The following is a 13,599-nucleotide window of genomic DNA, read 5'->3' as shown; positions in this document are numbered from 1 at the left end:
AATTCTTTTGGACACTTTTCCCTAGGCCAAAGATCAAAGCCTAAGGGAACCACCTGTCCTCCAGTACCAAATTTCAACATCCACAAAAGGGATTTTTCCGATGTAATAGTGCGCTTGCCAGGATAGGCAATCAACCCCGTGTGCATACAAAGAAGAAGTCATCAAATCAAGATAAGTATCAATGCTATAGTGCTATTCATAATTTTTAAACTATGAGCATGATTTATGATAATTTGGAGTATTGAGCTAATATGATAATATGTTCTAGTTTATGATCACTTGATTTATGCTCTAACCTGTGGTTGTTGTAGGAATTCTGGAAAGTTCCAAGTTCACTACAAGGATAGATGGCTAAATTTATGAAGTGATATATTTATTGAGTGGTTGGGAAAACCACTGTGTATGTAAGAGATGTTATAAAAGCTGAAATAAGCTATACATATAAAGCTCCCTATCAGTTGTGTCCAGTCATTAAAATTTTCACTTTTATATTGTATATGACCATTGAACACTGAGGACGGTGTTCCCCTAATGGGGAGAGGTTTGTGACAACCCCGATTACCCTTTTTCCATTTTCATTTAGAATAAATAAATTAAATTTTGGCTAAGTGAAAGGGACAACTGATTTTAGCGCTGAGGTGGACATGCTGCCTGGGACAGATGGCAAGCAAGGGGGAAAAAAGGCCAAATGGCATGGGCATCATTGCCCTGAAAGACTGACTAGTGATGACTAGGCCAATCAACTACCTCAAAAATCAGTGGGCAAAAGGACACTTGGAGATAATTTTTAGGGATTCCTATTACAATGGTGTGAATATGTCATGATTAAATTCATAATTGAGGTTACTTATGTGAATATTGCAAACATAGTCAAATTCACAATTATAATTATGTGGGTGAGTAGCATTAATATGTGACACATACACCATCCCCCTGAAAAACAGTGATTCTTGCTGTGGGGTGATCGGAGCTCCCATTCCTGGTCATGAAACGTGCGACTGGCCCCAGCAAGATACAGAACAGTGGGATGTGAGTGAATGGTTATGGGCCGAGCTGTTTGTTGCGCCCATGTTTTCCTTTGAACGGAAGTGGTTTCTTCCCATCATCCGGAAGCCGAGAATCATTGAGGGGGATGTAAAACCTCAGGTTGGAAGACATGATCAGTGGGAGCTTGCCGGAAATGACAGAAGGTCTTTAGCTCAACCACACCTGGACAATGTTGGGGCACAGGGGCACCTCGTGGTCCTCGTCACTTGCTATCCCCTAAAGCTGTGGTTCCCAAGTGAAACCCTTGCTGTCTCACAAGTGAAGATAAAGCTCCAAGAAGTTTTTCTCAGATTTCCTGACAAACAGAGATCTATAAGCTCTGTCCCCATCGGAATGGAAGTAAAGGGTTACTAGACAGAGAGTAGTCAGAATGCTGCAGCTAGTCCTTTAAAAGGCAATGACTGTGCAGCTGCTGAGAACAATCTGCAGCAGCTGCAAGGTAAATTTCATAAACTGGACCGCACAGATCCTATTGCTACAGCAGCCCAGATAGCAGATGGATCCTGGCAAAAAACAACATCACCCATCAAGGACTCCGGACAGGAACTGTTACAAATATTCATCAGAACCCTAACAGGCAAATCGATATGCAAGCGAACCTGGTCGGGGAAGCTGATAGAAGACATAAAGTATGAAATACAAGAATCCACAGGCATATCAGCAAACATGCAAAGTTTGATATATACAGGATCAATGTACATTGCAAGACTATGGAATTGTACCAGACTCCACCATCATCCTAAACACGAGGCTGAGAGGGGGTAGCTTTGGAACTAGCTCAAAAGGCGCAGCTTCTTTCAAGGATGCCGTCAAAGGGAAGGGGGAAGCCACTAATAAGCCAGCACCAACACAAGAACTACCTAGACCCTATATTGTGGAGCAAAGATCGCAGACTCCAGTACTGACAATCGCTCTGCCAGAGGTAAACAATTTTTATACTAATTTCTCTTCAAGGGCTGTCATCTGCAGATTTAATGGCTTTTGGCCCAAAACAGATGCATTACAACAATGGATCTACTCCACCTGGACAACAAATTGTGACATTTATTTATGCTCCAAAGGCTTTTTTATCGTCAATTTTGACACGGTCAAGGAAAAAGAATATGCCCTCCATGAGGGGCCATGGTTCTGGGGCAATGCAGGACTCTTCATGACCCCCTGGTTCCCGGGTTTTGACCCCACTACTATGGTGGTGTCTAAAATGCCAGTTTGGGTTAGGCTTCACAATCTCCCGCTACACTTCTGGCTTCCCAAAGTTTTCGAAGCAATGGGGAATGAGATAGGAAAATACATCAAGCAAGATGTGGACAGAATAACTAAAGGCATACATACTTTTGCCAGAATTTGTGTTGAGGTGGACCTTAGTCAAGGGCTACCTGATAGCATAATTCTGATCCATAATAACACACAGTGGAAACAACCACTTGATTATGAGAACACAGCTTTCAGGTGTCGGGGCTGTCAACAAACAGGTCACCTTCTAAGTAACTGCCCTCAAGCCAAAAAAGGAACCAGAAGAAACAAGAAACAAGCACAAAACCAAGAGGCTAGCAACGCATAGTGGAACAACTAGATATAGAAGAGGATGAGGAGGCAACTATCCCTCCACCAGATCCTGATGATGTTCCTATTGAGGAAGAAGCCACGGCAACCACCCCCATAGCAAACAATTAGACCCACAAGTCGCCAGGAATTGAGAAATTAGCAGCTCAGGAACCAATGGACTCTTTGCCGGAGAAAATACCAGATACAGAGGACATTAGCGGAGCCAAAAGACAACATTCTCCAGATCACTCTGATTCAGACAAGGACATTCCTCGCCCTGTGGAGGACTCTTCTCTCGTTCTTTTTTCGTCCTCACAGACTCTTGGGGAGTGGCGAAAGGTTGAGAAGAAAAAGGGGAGAAAAACATTATTTTCCTCCCCTTTTGTATATTAATTCGCTTGTACTTTCTTTCTGGTTTTTTCTTGACAACAATCATTTGATTTGCTGTTTGCATATGCGCTTCTGCATCTACAAAATGTAATTTTGTTATTCTTAATAAAATTACGATTTTTCCCAGGGGGAAAAATGGTGACACATACACCTATGAAGTATTATAAATATGCTTACAAACATATATGTGTAGCATGAATGTTATTAATGTGTAAATGAAACAAAAATCATTTAAGTGACGGTTTGAGGCAAGACTCTAACTAACTGCAAGGAGCCTAACTAATTGGAAACCGAAACCAAGCAGTAGAAGAGGAAAGGGAGGGCACTCAAAGTGCAGCGCCAGGGGTGGATAAGAGCGAAAGGAATTTGGTCATGTGCACCATACAGTAATGAGGACAAGGCAGACTCGCTGAGGACATAGACCAACGATCTTCTCCTGGTGAATTTTTGCAACCAAGCTCATTCTGTGTGCAATGTTTTGAAGTTATCTTTCATGACTTGTACATTAAGTGGCAGTAGAACTGTGGCTTCCTTGTTCTAATTGAATAAGCTCACTGTATAAATGAGATTAGCATGAAAACTTGAAGCTTGAATTAAGATAGGATGGAGGTTCACACCTCTCGAATCCCTGGACTAGCCTGTGGCTGGTGGGTGGGGGTGTCTTTCTCTAGAAACCCTGAACTAGCCTGTAAATGAATGCTCTTTAGGCCAGAATGGTGGAGGTGTGCTAGACCTATGGATTCCCTGCTATTTACTGGCTGTGTGGTCACTAGGACTATTAATCTCGGGGAAGACAACTGCTTGAAGACACTACTGGCAGCCTGTCTGTGGTTGGGAGGAAAACTAAAGGCTCGATCCCAGTACCCAATACTTGGAATCTATAGTAAAATTTTACAGAAATGCTAGTGCGTAAATAAACCAGGACTGATACATTCAATATATCTTGATGTGTAGCACTAAGCATGTGAAGACCTGACTGCAGAACTAACTATATACTCTGGTTATTATACTTGAATGTTATCTGAAGTAACTAATCTGAATACAATGAACAAATCTTGAATCACGGTATCGCCTCTCTGACAGACATACATGAAGTAAATTTGTTTTCTATAAGAATTGTTTTCATTAGACCTCGTTATAGTAATTATTAACCAAATTGTTGAGTTCGATTTTGGAGGATGATGTTGGGGTTTTGGCAATTGTTCTACGCCTACATTTCCATAATCATGAGATCTGTTGTTTAACCCTGTTCCTTGTAAGAAATATGACCAAGGTCACTCTACGATGCCCTGTAAACATGCCCAGAAATTAGGTTCGATTACTTGTTGAGAGGTAGTGTTACCTGTTTGAGGAACAACATTACTTGTTTTACAAACAGCGTTTATGAATACACTTACTTGTTTGAGAATTAATGTTACCTGTTTTGAGAATAGTGTTTATAAATACAATGACCTGTTTGAGAACAAGTGTTTGTCAAATAGGTCTCTTATTCACTTTGGCATACCACTCCATCGAACCTGGCTATGGGAAGATGATATGAACAGGGGAAAATTGGAATTGCCGTGGTAATTCTTGCTATATATTCACTGTGATTATTTCCACATAAATGATTACTGAAGTTTGAAGTTTTATTGAATCGGGCTATGGGAAAGGTCTGAATAGCTAAAACTAGTATTGCCATCAACAATCACAATTCTTTGTATCTCTTGACTGTGACTATTCTTGTAGCTAGACTCTGTTCTTGAAAGAGAGTATGATCATACACATCATATACAAAGCTGTAGCATTATGAAGACCGATGAGTTGCAAATAGTTTGTAGCTAAACTCAGAGATATGCCAAGCCACTTTTCTGCAATTTACTCAAAGGTACATAATCCTTCTTTTTATGAACCTTATATGGGCAGTATTGTCTACAGGAGGAAACCAATAATGTGTTCCTCATCCTTGTTCGCTAGAATAAACACAGTAACTTTTATATCTGACCCAACTAAGGTTTTGTTTTCTACTATGGTTTGGGCATGTTGAAGAATCTAGGGCAAACAAAATCAAAGTGATTCTTCTTAACATGATAACAATTTGTGAAGTGTTTTTACAATTTATCTTAGCTTGATCTTCTTTGCATTATTAGTGTGTGTGTTTACTTCATCAAACTGCTACCAAAAACAAAAGAGACAAGAACACAAAGTATTTGGCTTTCTGCCAGGGCCAAAACCTCTCCCTCTTGGAGAGGAAAACCCGCACAAAATTCTTCTTATAGAGATTCCAATTGACGAATACCAAGACCATGACCCTTGACACATTCTGCCTCTCCAAGACCAAGACATCAATCCTCTGCTCTGTCACTGCTGAGATCATCCTCATTGCTGCACCATTTCACTACAGCATCACTGATTTTCATTACTGCTTCTTCATCATGTCACTGAGATCTCTTAACTTCATTGAGATCATTGTTTTACAACCCGGCCGAGTCAACTCCGAAACGGCCGTTTCGAACCGAGCCATTACCAAAATCTCTGACCCGGCCAGCAACCCGGCTCGGTTGACCGAGTCAACTATGACTCGGCCGAGTCATCCAATGACTCAGCCGAGTCATAGTTGACTCGGTCAACCCGGCCGGGTCATGTATTGACTCGGCCGAGTCAATGAAACTACAGCTGGGCAGCGTAAAACATGAAATTTATTCATTTTTTTGTGATTTTATTGATTTTTTTGTGATTTTTGAGACAATATTTCAGGATTATGAGAGTTGAGACATAAGATCTTGATAAATTACACCTCAGATTTGAAAGAAGCTTAAAGTCTGTACATAAAATGTTTGTATTACCACCAATATTATATTGAGGGCAATAAGAACCACTACAATTACATATTGAAATTCAGATCCTCATTATTCCTTAAGGTGATTTGATTACTCGTTTTCTAATTGCCTCCCTTTAAGAAATGAGTGGATACTATCAATGCCTGTGACTCTGTTCACTGCTTGGCTCAGCATGATGACAGTGAAGTGTATTTCTTGCCTATTTGACTCATATTTCAGTAGTGAGCACTAGGAAAAGTCTGTTTGAAACTTTTATCTATATGTCACCTCAAGAGATTGGAATTCTTTTATCGTTCAATAAATTTTGGTAAATATCGAAGGAACCATTTCAATTACATGCTGCACTCAAATACTGCCTTGATGCATCTTTCCATGCACTCTGCAACAAATGATATTGATGCAATTTGGATTAGAATTCCAAGGTTCAGGGAGACACTGATAAAGAACTGAAGTTTATCTTTATAGTTTATAGTTCACACCCATTTATTGGAGACCAAGGCCTGATTACACTATCAAGATATTAATGAAGACTAAAAGTATCAGTCCTCTTCCTCTTAACTTCATCGACAATTCATATATACAATTATATTAATTTCCTAATGACTCATCCCCTTCCTGCTTGCTGCTTGCCCAGCACCAGAATAATTGTCCATCCCCATCAATATTTAAAATTATGTTTTTTTATAAAAAAAATAAATATTTAATGTATTTTTTACAACGACCGAGTCATTGAAATCGAGCCGGCCGAGTCATTACCGAGTCGGAGTCGGAGTCGGAGTCGATCCTCGGTCGAGTCGGAGTCCGAGTCCGAGTTGTAAAACATTGATTGAGATCTTCATCATGATGACTGTTGCACCATGTCTCCATCTGCATTTGGATCATCATTGTATCCTTTGATAAGATCATCATCATGTTGAGTGTGTTCTATGATAAATATGCTGAGACTGAGATTGCAATTATAGGATCATTGTGATCTCTCTTAAGCCGAGACAGTGAGACTTGAGATTATGCAAAGACAGTAAGGGTTCTGAGGTTCTTTCCATCACATACATACATTGACTGCTATGAGGTAGGTCTACCGAGATTGCAATACTGAGATCCTAACCTTCCAGTTAGGCCGAGACTGTAATGGTTACTGCTTCTCATTATGCCGAGAGGGTTACCCTCTTTCACTGTCATTACTGCTTCTTCTCATGATTCCGAGACTGATCATCTTTGTCACTGTTGTTACTGAGGCTCTTCATTATGCCAAGACTATGCCTCTGTGGTACTATCCGAAAGAGCAGAGACATCTAGGATTAGCGAAGTTCTGAGACCATTTTTATGCCGATACTGTCTCATCCATAAGTGACAGCGTTCTGGAATGAATTCCAAGATGGTATGCTGTTGAAGGATCATCGAGATACTTATATGCATGTCTAGACTGCTAGGAGACCGAATACTCTTCACTGTAATGCCAAGACTGTTCCTCTGTTTACCCATCTGAAGATTACAGTGATACAATTCCATGCGTAGTCCTGATCTACTGTCTTCCTGTAATGCAAGGTCTCCTTCCTGCTCCTTCTATCCACCCGAGACCTGGTCCGCTTGCACCTTATACGCATCCGAGGTGCAGTCAGACCCTTAAACACTTGCCCTAATGCAATGCGGATCTGCTCCTTCTATACGAAATCTCAGAGAGAAATGTGAGTTCTTCTTGTGCCATTTGCGCTGACCATTTGTGCTCCTATTTTGAGCCAACTGGAACTTGTGAACCGACATGTCTTTTATCCAAGCCGACATGACAGCCATTTATATATTTAATTCAATATTGAAGCCGACTTGATGAATTTCGTATCAATTTGCTTGCAGACTTCTTGAGCTTGCCAATGGAGGATTGTTCCTGGTCTCGGAGGGCTGCTTTGACATGAATACATTTTACATAGGCCCTTAAAGAGCTCATTCATACATGACTTGACTCTTTGACTTTATTAATAAATCCTAAAGATATCAAGAAGAAGTCTTTTACCTAATGACACTTCTTTCTCATGAAACCCATGTAACAAGGCATACAAAAATAATTTATTCTTTTTTATTACATCATTTACAAAGATCATGTCATTATGAAGACTGAACCTAGTTACACTTTCTTCAACAGGGCATAGAAAAAGAGCGTAGGCACTTGCAGTGACATAAAATATTCTTGTTATGTTATTTTATCTAATCACAACTTCATCTATAAGAGATAGCCATCTGTTGCATGGGAAAAGGAAACACCGGATGTACATTCAACCTGTCTAGTGTCCATCTTACAGTTATTTACAGACCTGAAAATTACTATGGCTGTTGACCTGTAGATAGACTAAGTTTCATAGCTCAAGAAGGTGTTACATGACAAAAAGGGGTCACGGTGTTAAACTGCTAATACAGTTGTGCATATTTATTCTAGTGAAACCTCAATAAAGCTCTGTGGGATCTTAAATTACAAATATGTTTGTCTGTTTCATCCAGAGAATGCAAAATAGCCATTTTGGTTAATCAAGCATGTCATAGACCCATTTTATATTTGTGTTGAAAATTTCCAAGTAAGTATGGGTACTAGTGAATGCCAGCTATTGGGCACCTCACATAAGTTGAAGGTGGACCCATGGTATGCTACATGTAAACTATCATCACAGTATCTAGGGAGCTAGGTCTAGCTTATAACCAACCTGGGTATGTTACAGTGGACGAGGTGATATCAAGGGTGGACATGGCCTCACCTTCTATTCCAGCATGTAAGAAGTTGAGATGGCTTACCCAAACATTACAATATGCAAAAGCGCATGTAAGAGCACCCATATCTTCAATAATGACACGCAAAACTGCTCAGATATATGCTATTGCATTGGTTTCTTTCATTTGTGAGTCTTCCAGTTTCCTTGGGGAGGTGAGATGTGATATCTAGATGGAGGATGATGTTTAAATTGTTTCCAAGACCGCAACATGTTCAAATTCGTGGATGGCAGGTTTGGTTGAGTTGTAGAGGGAGTAGACTAGAATTGGTGAAAACACTTTCATTGTAAAAATAGAATGTTAGCTTTCAAGGATACTCTGAAAGTGTTTACACCATACTCAGGGGTGCTTCAAGTGATGTGTAGTGCATGGTGTATGAATGACCCTTGGTTGTTCCATGAGGGATAAACACATTGGAGTCAACTTACTCAATGATGGTTAGACCTTGTCCTATTGCTTGTGTGGCATTCTTCCTTGGAGCATTGGAATATATGGAAATTGGTGACATTCTGCATGATGGCCACATGGAGGCAAGTTGTTTGTTTAATAGGACTACTTGCTTTGGAGGAGAAGCATTTAGCATCATGGAGTAAGGCATTAAGTCTTAGAAGGCATGGGCACAATTGGATGCTTGCATGGAAGCATGTACTTGACTCAAGGACGTTTGGGAAGAGGAAGTGATCATGTAGGTGGGGAGGATTCAAAGAAGCACATGGCATAGGAGGAGCATTGAAGCATTAGGAGGCCTTTGGAAGGAAAGTGTTGGATACATCCCCCATGGAGCACTCATGATTTGGAACCTTGCTTTTTGGAAGTCTTCACCTTGGAGCCTTGATTGTTGAACGTCTTCACCTTGGAGCTTGACATGTGTCACTTGGAGTGTGAATGCTCCATCTATGGACCTATTTGTATAGAATTAGGTTGCTTGTAGTGGACTAAGTCCACTTTATATTTTTGCCCTCCCTTACCTCTCATATAAATAGAGAAAGAAAAGAATCCTTTCATGCATCAATTATTCGGCATATACTTTAGAGATGTGAAGAGTGAAACGCACTTATGACTCTCTCTCTCTTGTACACTTAATTGTATTATCTCTCTTTGTCTTGGAGCACTATGTTCTTGGAGGATGTTCAAGGGAAATTTATGGTTAGAAAGGAGGCAACGAAGCTAGGATCCTTGGTGGAGTGGCCAGTTTTGATTAAGAGTGATTCCTAACAAGGAGGAATCAGATGGTGGCAAGGACTCCTGTGGTTTCCCTAGATAAGATTTGGAGAGCTTGACTTATATTAGCTTTATGATAAAGCAATGTACTTTACTTCATTTCTTATATATATGGACTTTCCAGCTGTTTGAACATTGTACTTGCACATTTGATTTTCAGTGTTTGTTATCTTCTTGATTGGGTGAATTTCAGCTCTTATTGTTCATGTGGATTTGACCTATTATATTGCTGAAATTGTTAAGTGATTTAACAGACACCTTGAAGATAAATGAGCAGATTTTCTGCACAAAAAAATTATGTCATAAAGTTTTTTCAGATCTATTATATGATTAGAGAAGTGTGCCTTCAGGGTTGTATCTTGTTGGCATTGACATACAGTTGTATGTTATTTATTCTCATGGGCTGCTACTGGCAAGTGATTTGCGCTGAAGAAAAGGGAAGTATTTGCTGCTGTAATCGAATACTTCAAATCAGCCCCAAGGCTAAAAGTTCACAAGGATTAGATCCACAAAACCTCAAGTAAATGAGGTGAAATTTCAGATTTGCATTAATTGCTCTAAATTCGAAATTTCCACACTCATGCTGTTATTCACCATGAAGGGTTCACTGTGCAATTCTGTGGGCTACCAGGCCACAACCCATAACAGAGAAGCAGCTGTAAACCCATCACAAATGTTATGAATTGTATGTAAATTACATTCGTTAAATTTTCATGAAATAATAGTATGAAGCAGTTCAGTTGACAAAAATGAAAACAAAAGATCAAAAAATTTACTGAATAAACTAAACACCGTGTTTTGAGAAAATACTTCTTTTACTACCAGAAAAACTATGTAGATAGGAAAGAGATGTAAAAGAAAGATATGCAAAAACAGGAAGGTGTCTTGCTCAGCACCAGAAGTGATGAGGTGAGATCCAAATAGGTGAGCACATCAAATTTTTTTGCATTTTGGCTGGTAACTGGGAGTGCAAATAAAACAACCTAATACCATTTATAAATTGATCTTGTTTTTAGCTCAGTTTCAGCTTGACACATTAGAAATTAATTTTGAAATAAAACCTCCAAACATCTTGAGATGTATCTGATATCGGTTTTCACACTTTCTTCCTTTCGTTATTTGGTCTGCTGCTATATTTATGAAAATGTGTCTCCATTATTTATTGATTTTAGGTTTTGAACATCAACACTCCGGGATATGAGATGAAAAAAGGAAATAAAAAGAAACTAGAAATGCCAAAAAATGATTTTCAAGAGGAACATGACAAAAGCTCACCATCCTGCTGTAGAATCTTGAATGTCGATATAAACAGAATCATGGGGTAGCTTTCTCTGTGAAAAAATAAGGAAAAGGAAAACAGACATGAGTTAGGAACCAAAAGAAACAATAAACATTTATGACTTATCCAGATAAATAAATCATCAAACAATTGCCATGCCTAAGATGGGGGGTTAGCCATTATTTTCAAAAGTTTATTCAAACGGACCTGACTCTTCCCCAACAAGATTTCTATAAAGGAAGCCCTAAGTATGGCCACAGTTTGTTTTCAAGCTAGAGATTCTATGTCTGCCTTTAAAAAGCACTTGGTACCACTTACCCAGTTTTCCTCCTAGACAAAGTTCACAAAGTCAACCTTGATCATTGGTCTGTAATAGAAAGGAAGACCTTATAGACCAACATGCTATCTTACACTATGCTAAGAGAGTCCCTTAAAGGAGAGCTAGTAACACCTAATTAAAGTTTCCATGGCCAATTAAGTATTTATACTAGCAAGAAGAATCACATGAAGTGAAAGCCAAGAGAGCAATGTTGTTGAGCCCTGAAGTGATTTCGAAACAAGTCAGAAATTAACTGATCCTATGATTAGACAAGTAGCACTAGAGAGATGTTCATTCCAAAAATTTGCATAAGTTTTAGCACACGGAGGATTTGGTCATTACATCGGAGGTGCAAAGTTGTGCACGATCATCAATACAAAATGTACATTGTAATGTTCAGCATTGGCACTCATAAGTGGTAACTTGGCACTATGTCATGAATGTGGTAATATCTTAGTCGTGGAATGCCCATTCTACAACTTGATTGTGCTCTTCCAAAGTTTAGTTACGGTTAGACTTTGTCGTGCTACCTTGGTGTCCACTTTTGATCACAATACCCCACAACCCAATTAACGCAAGCATGCTAACTTGGATGGACAATTTAGCAAGAAATTACATGTGGGAGCCCAACGGCCAGAGTGGGCTGTCTTCCTCTTTATGTCTCTTCATCCTCCTCAGTTTTTGTACACTAATATATTTTAGGATATGAACAGATGAGAAACAAGTACTTTCGCATAAGCTTAGTAGATTATTTGTATGCCTGCTTTAGTAGATTATTCACTGACCAAGTCAGTCAATGAATCTGACTCGCGAGTCAGCCGAGCCAAGCTCCAAGTCTGTTTGAGTTAACTCCGAATCTTGGCTAGTAGATTTCTTTAATTAAATGTATTTTTTATTTGCTTTATTTATCAAATCAACTCCAGAATATTGGGCAGTCCCGATGCAACTCTTGACTCTACAGAGTTCGAGTGCGCCCAACCAAGCCAAGTCCATTATCTAAAGCTTAACCAAAACGCACTTCTTGCTGGCCATCCTCGGTGGAACCTAGCAATAGAATCAATTCAGTGACTCCGAAAGCCTCTTAGGACATGGTAGAACCATATCCACAAGCATGATCAGCATGGAACTATGGGCTAAACCATGATTTTCACTGTAATCGGACATGGTGGAATCATATCCAAAAGCATGATCAGCGTGGAGCTATAGGCAAAACCAAATTTTTCACTGTGATCATGCCGAATCCATCGCCCAAAGGGCTGAATTTTAGCTAACATTATTTCCACGCCTGTTTGATAACTTTGCAACAGAGCCAGTCAACACTGCGAACCTTACCCTTTTCAAAATCACTGTACCTTACCCTTTTCAAAATCACTGTATTCGTATCTCCTGCTTAATAAACCTATTTTCCTTAAACTTTACTGAAGGATTTTGGTGCGAGAAATTGCTAAATTGAAATAGATTCAACATTCTTGGTGCCACGAAGTTATATACGAGGAAAAAAAATATGAGATAATCTATCCTACACAATATTCCTTTTTTCTTTTCTGCACTATAATCCAAATTTAGTAGAACAGAGTACCAGCTGAAACCTGAAATGTAGCATTAATAAAGAAACCCATGCATTTAAACCTGGTCTAGAAGCTGCAAGCGCCCCCTCGAATATCGAATTGACTGCAAAGTACTATCCTCCCCGTTTTGCTTCAATTCAGCAGCCATTTCGCAGATCTTTAGCGGGGTTTGAGGCTGTTGGAGGATTATTTCTTTAGACTTAGATGCTGTGATCCAAATGTCTGACTGAAAATATTTTAATTGCGGTAAGGCCTCGTTTAAACAAATGATCGATGAAGTTACAGGAACAAGTAGATAAGATCAGGTTGTCTCTTTGCGAGAGATTGGAACAAAAAAATGCGAATATACAGTGTTTGCAGACTCATCGAAAACGATTCCCATGTTATGTTTGCCATGTTATGTTTGCAGACTCATCGAAAACGATTCCCATGTTATGTTTGCAGATGGAATATATATATGAACCGTATATATTTCCATCAATGTAATACTAATTATAAATGGGATTATAAATGGTTAATGTTGCATAGAATGGAATATATATCGACGAATTATTTTTATTACATTATAATCACAACATAATTACATTAAGTATAGAGAGTGTTTATTATATTGAGAAATTTGCTATTGGGAAAATATCACAACTACTCAACAAATTA

General features: G+C 39.2%; 1 protein-coding gene across 2 annotated transcripts in view; it reads right to left on the bottom strand.

Annotated features, from left to right (window-relative positions):
* The window catches only part of LOC149174996 (methylthioribose-1-phosphate isomerase-like), a 232,996-nt gene extending 219,644 nt beyond the window's left edge, over window positions 1–13,352 (bottom strand). The window contains exons 1-2 of one of the 2 annotated variants that reach the window (XM_089419476.1): window positions 13,004–13,352; window positions 11,052–11,107 (exon numbers count right to left, since the gene is read on the bottom strand). In XM_089419476.1, coding sequence (XP_089275602.1) covers window positions 11,052–11,107; window positions 13,004–13,090 — 143 coding nt within the window. In that variant the 5' untranslated portion in view covers window positions 13,091–13,352. The remainder of the gene's footprint in view (window positions 1–11,051; window positions 11,108–13,003) is intronic. The other variant, XM_089419477.1, reaches the window with a different exon arrangement.
* Window positions 13,353–13,599: the final 247 nt, after the last annotated feature.

Source organism: Pinus tabuliformis, chromosome 4_1, assembly GCF_031772625.1.
Source record: "Pinus tabuliformis cultivar Carrire ecotype Pingquan chromosome 4_1, CPIR1, whole genome shotgun sequence".
In the NCBI taxonomy this organism is placed as follows: Eukaryota; Viridiplantae; Streptophyta; class Pinopsida; order Pinales; family Pinaceae; genus Pinus; species Pinus tabuliformis.
Note: the sequence above shows the minus strand (reverse complement) of the source record. Positions and strands in the feature narration are given on the sequence as shown.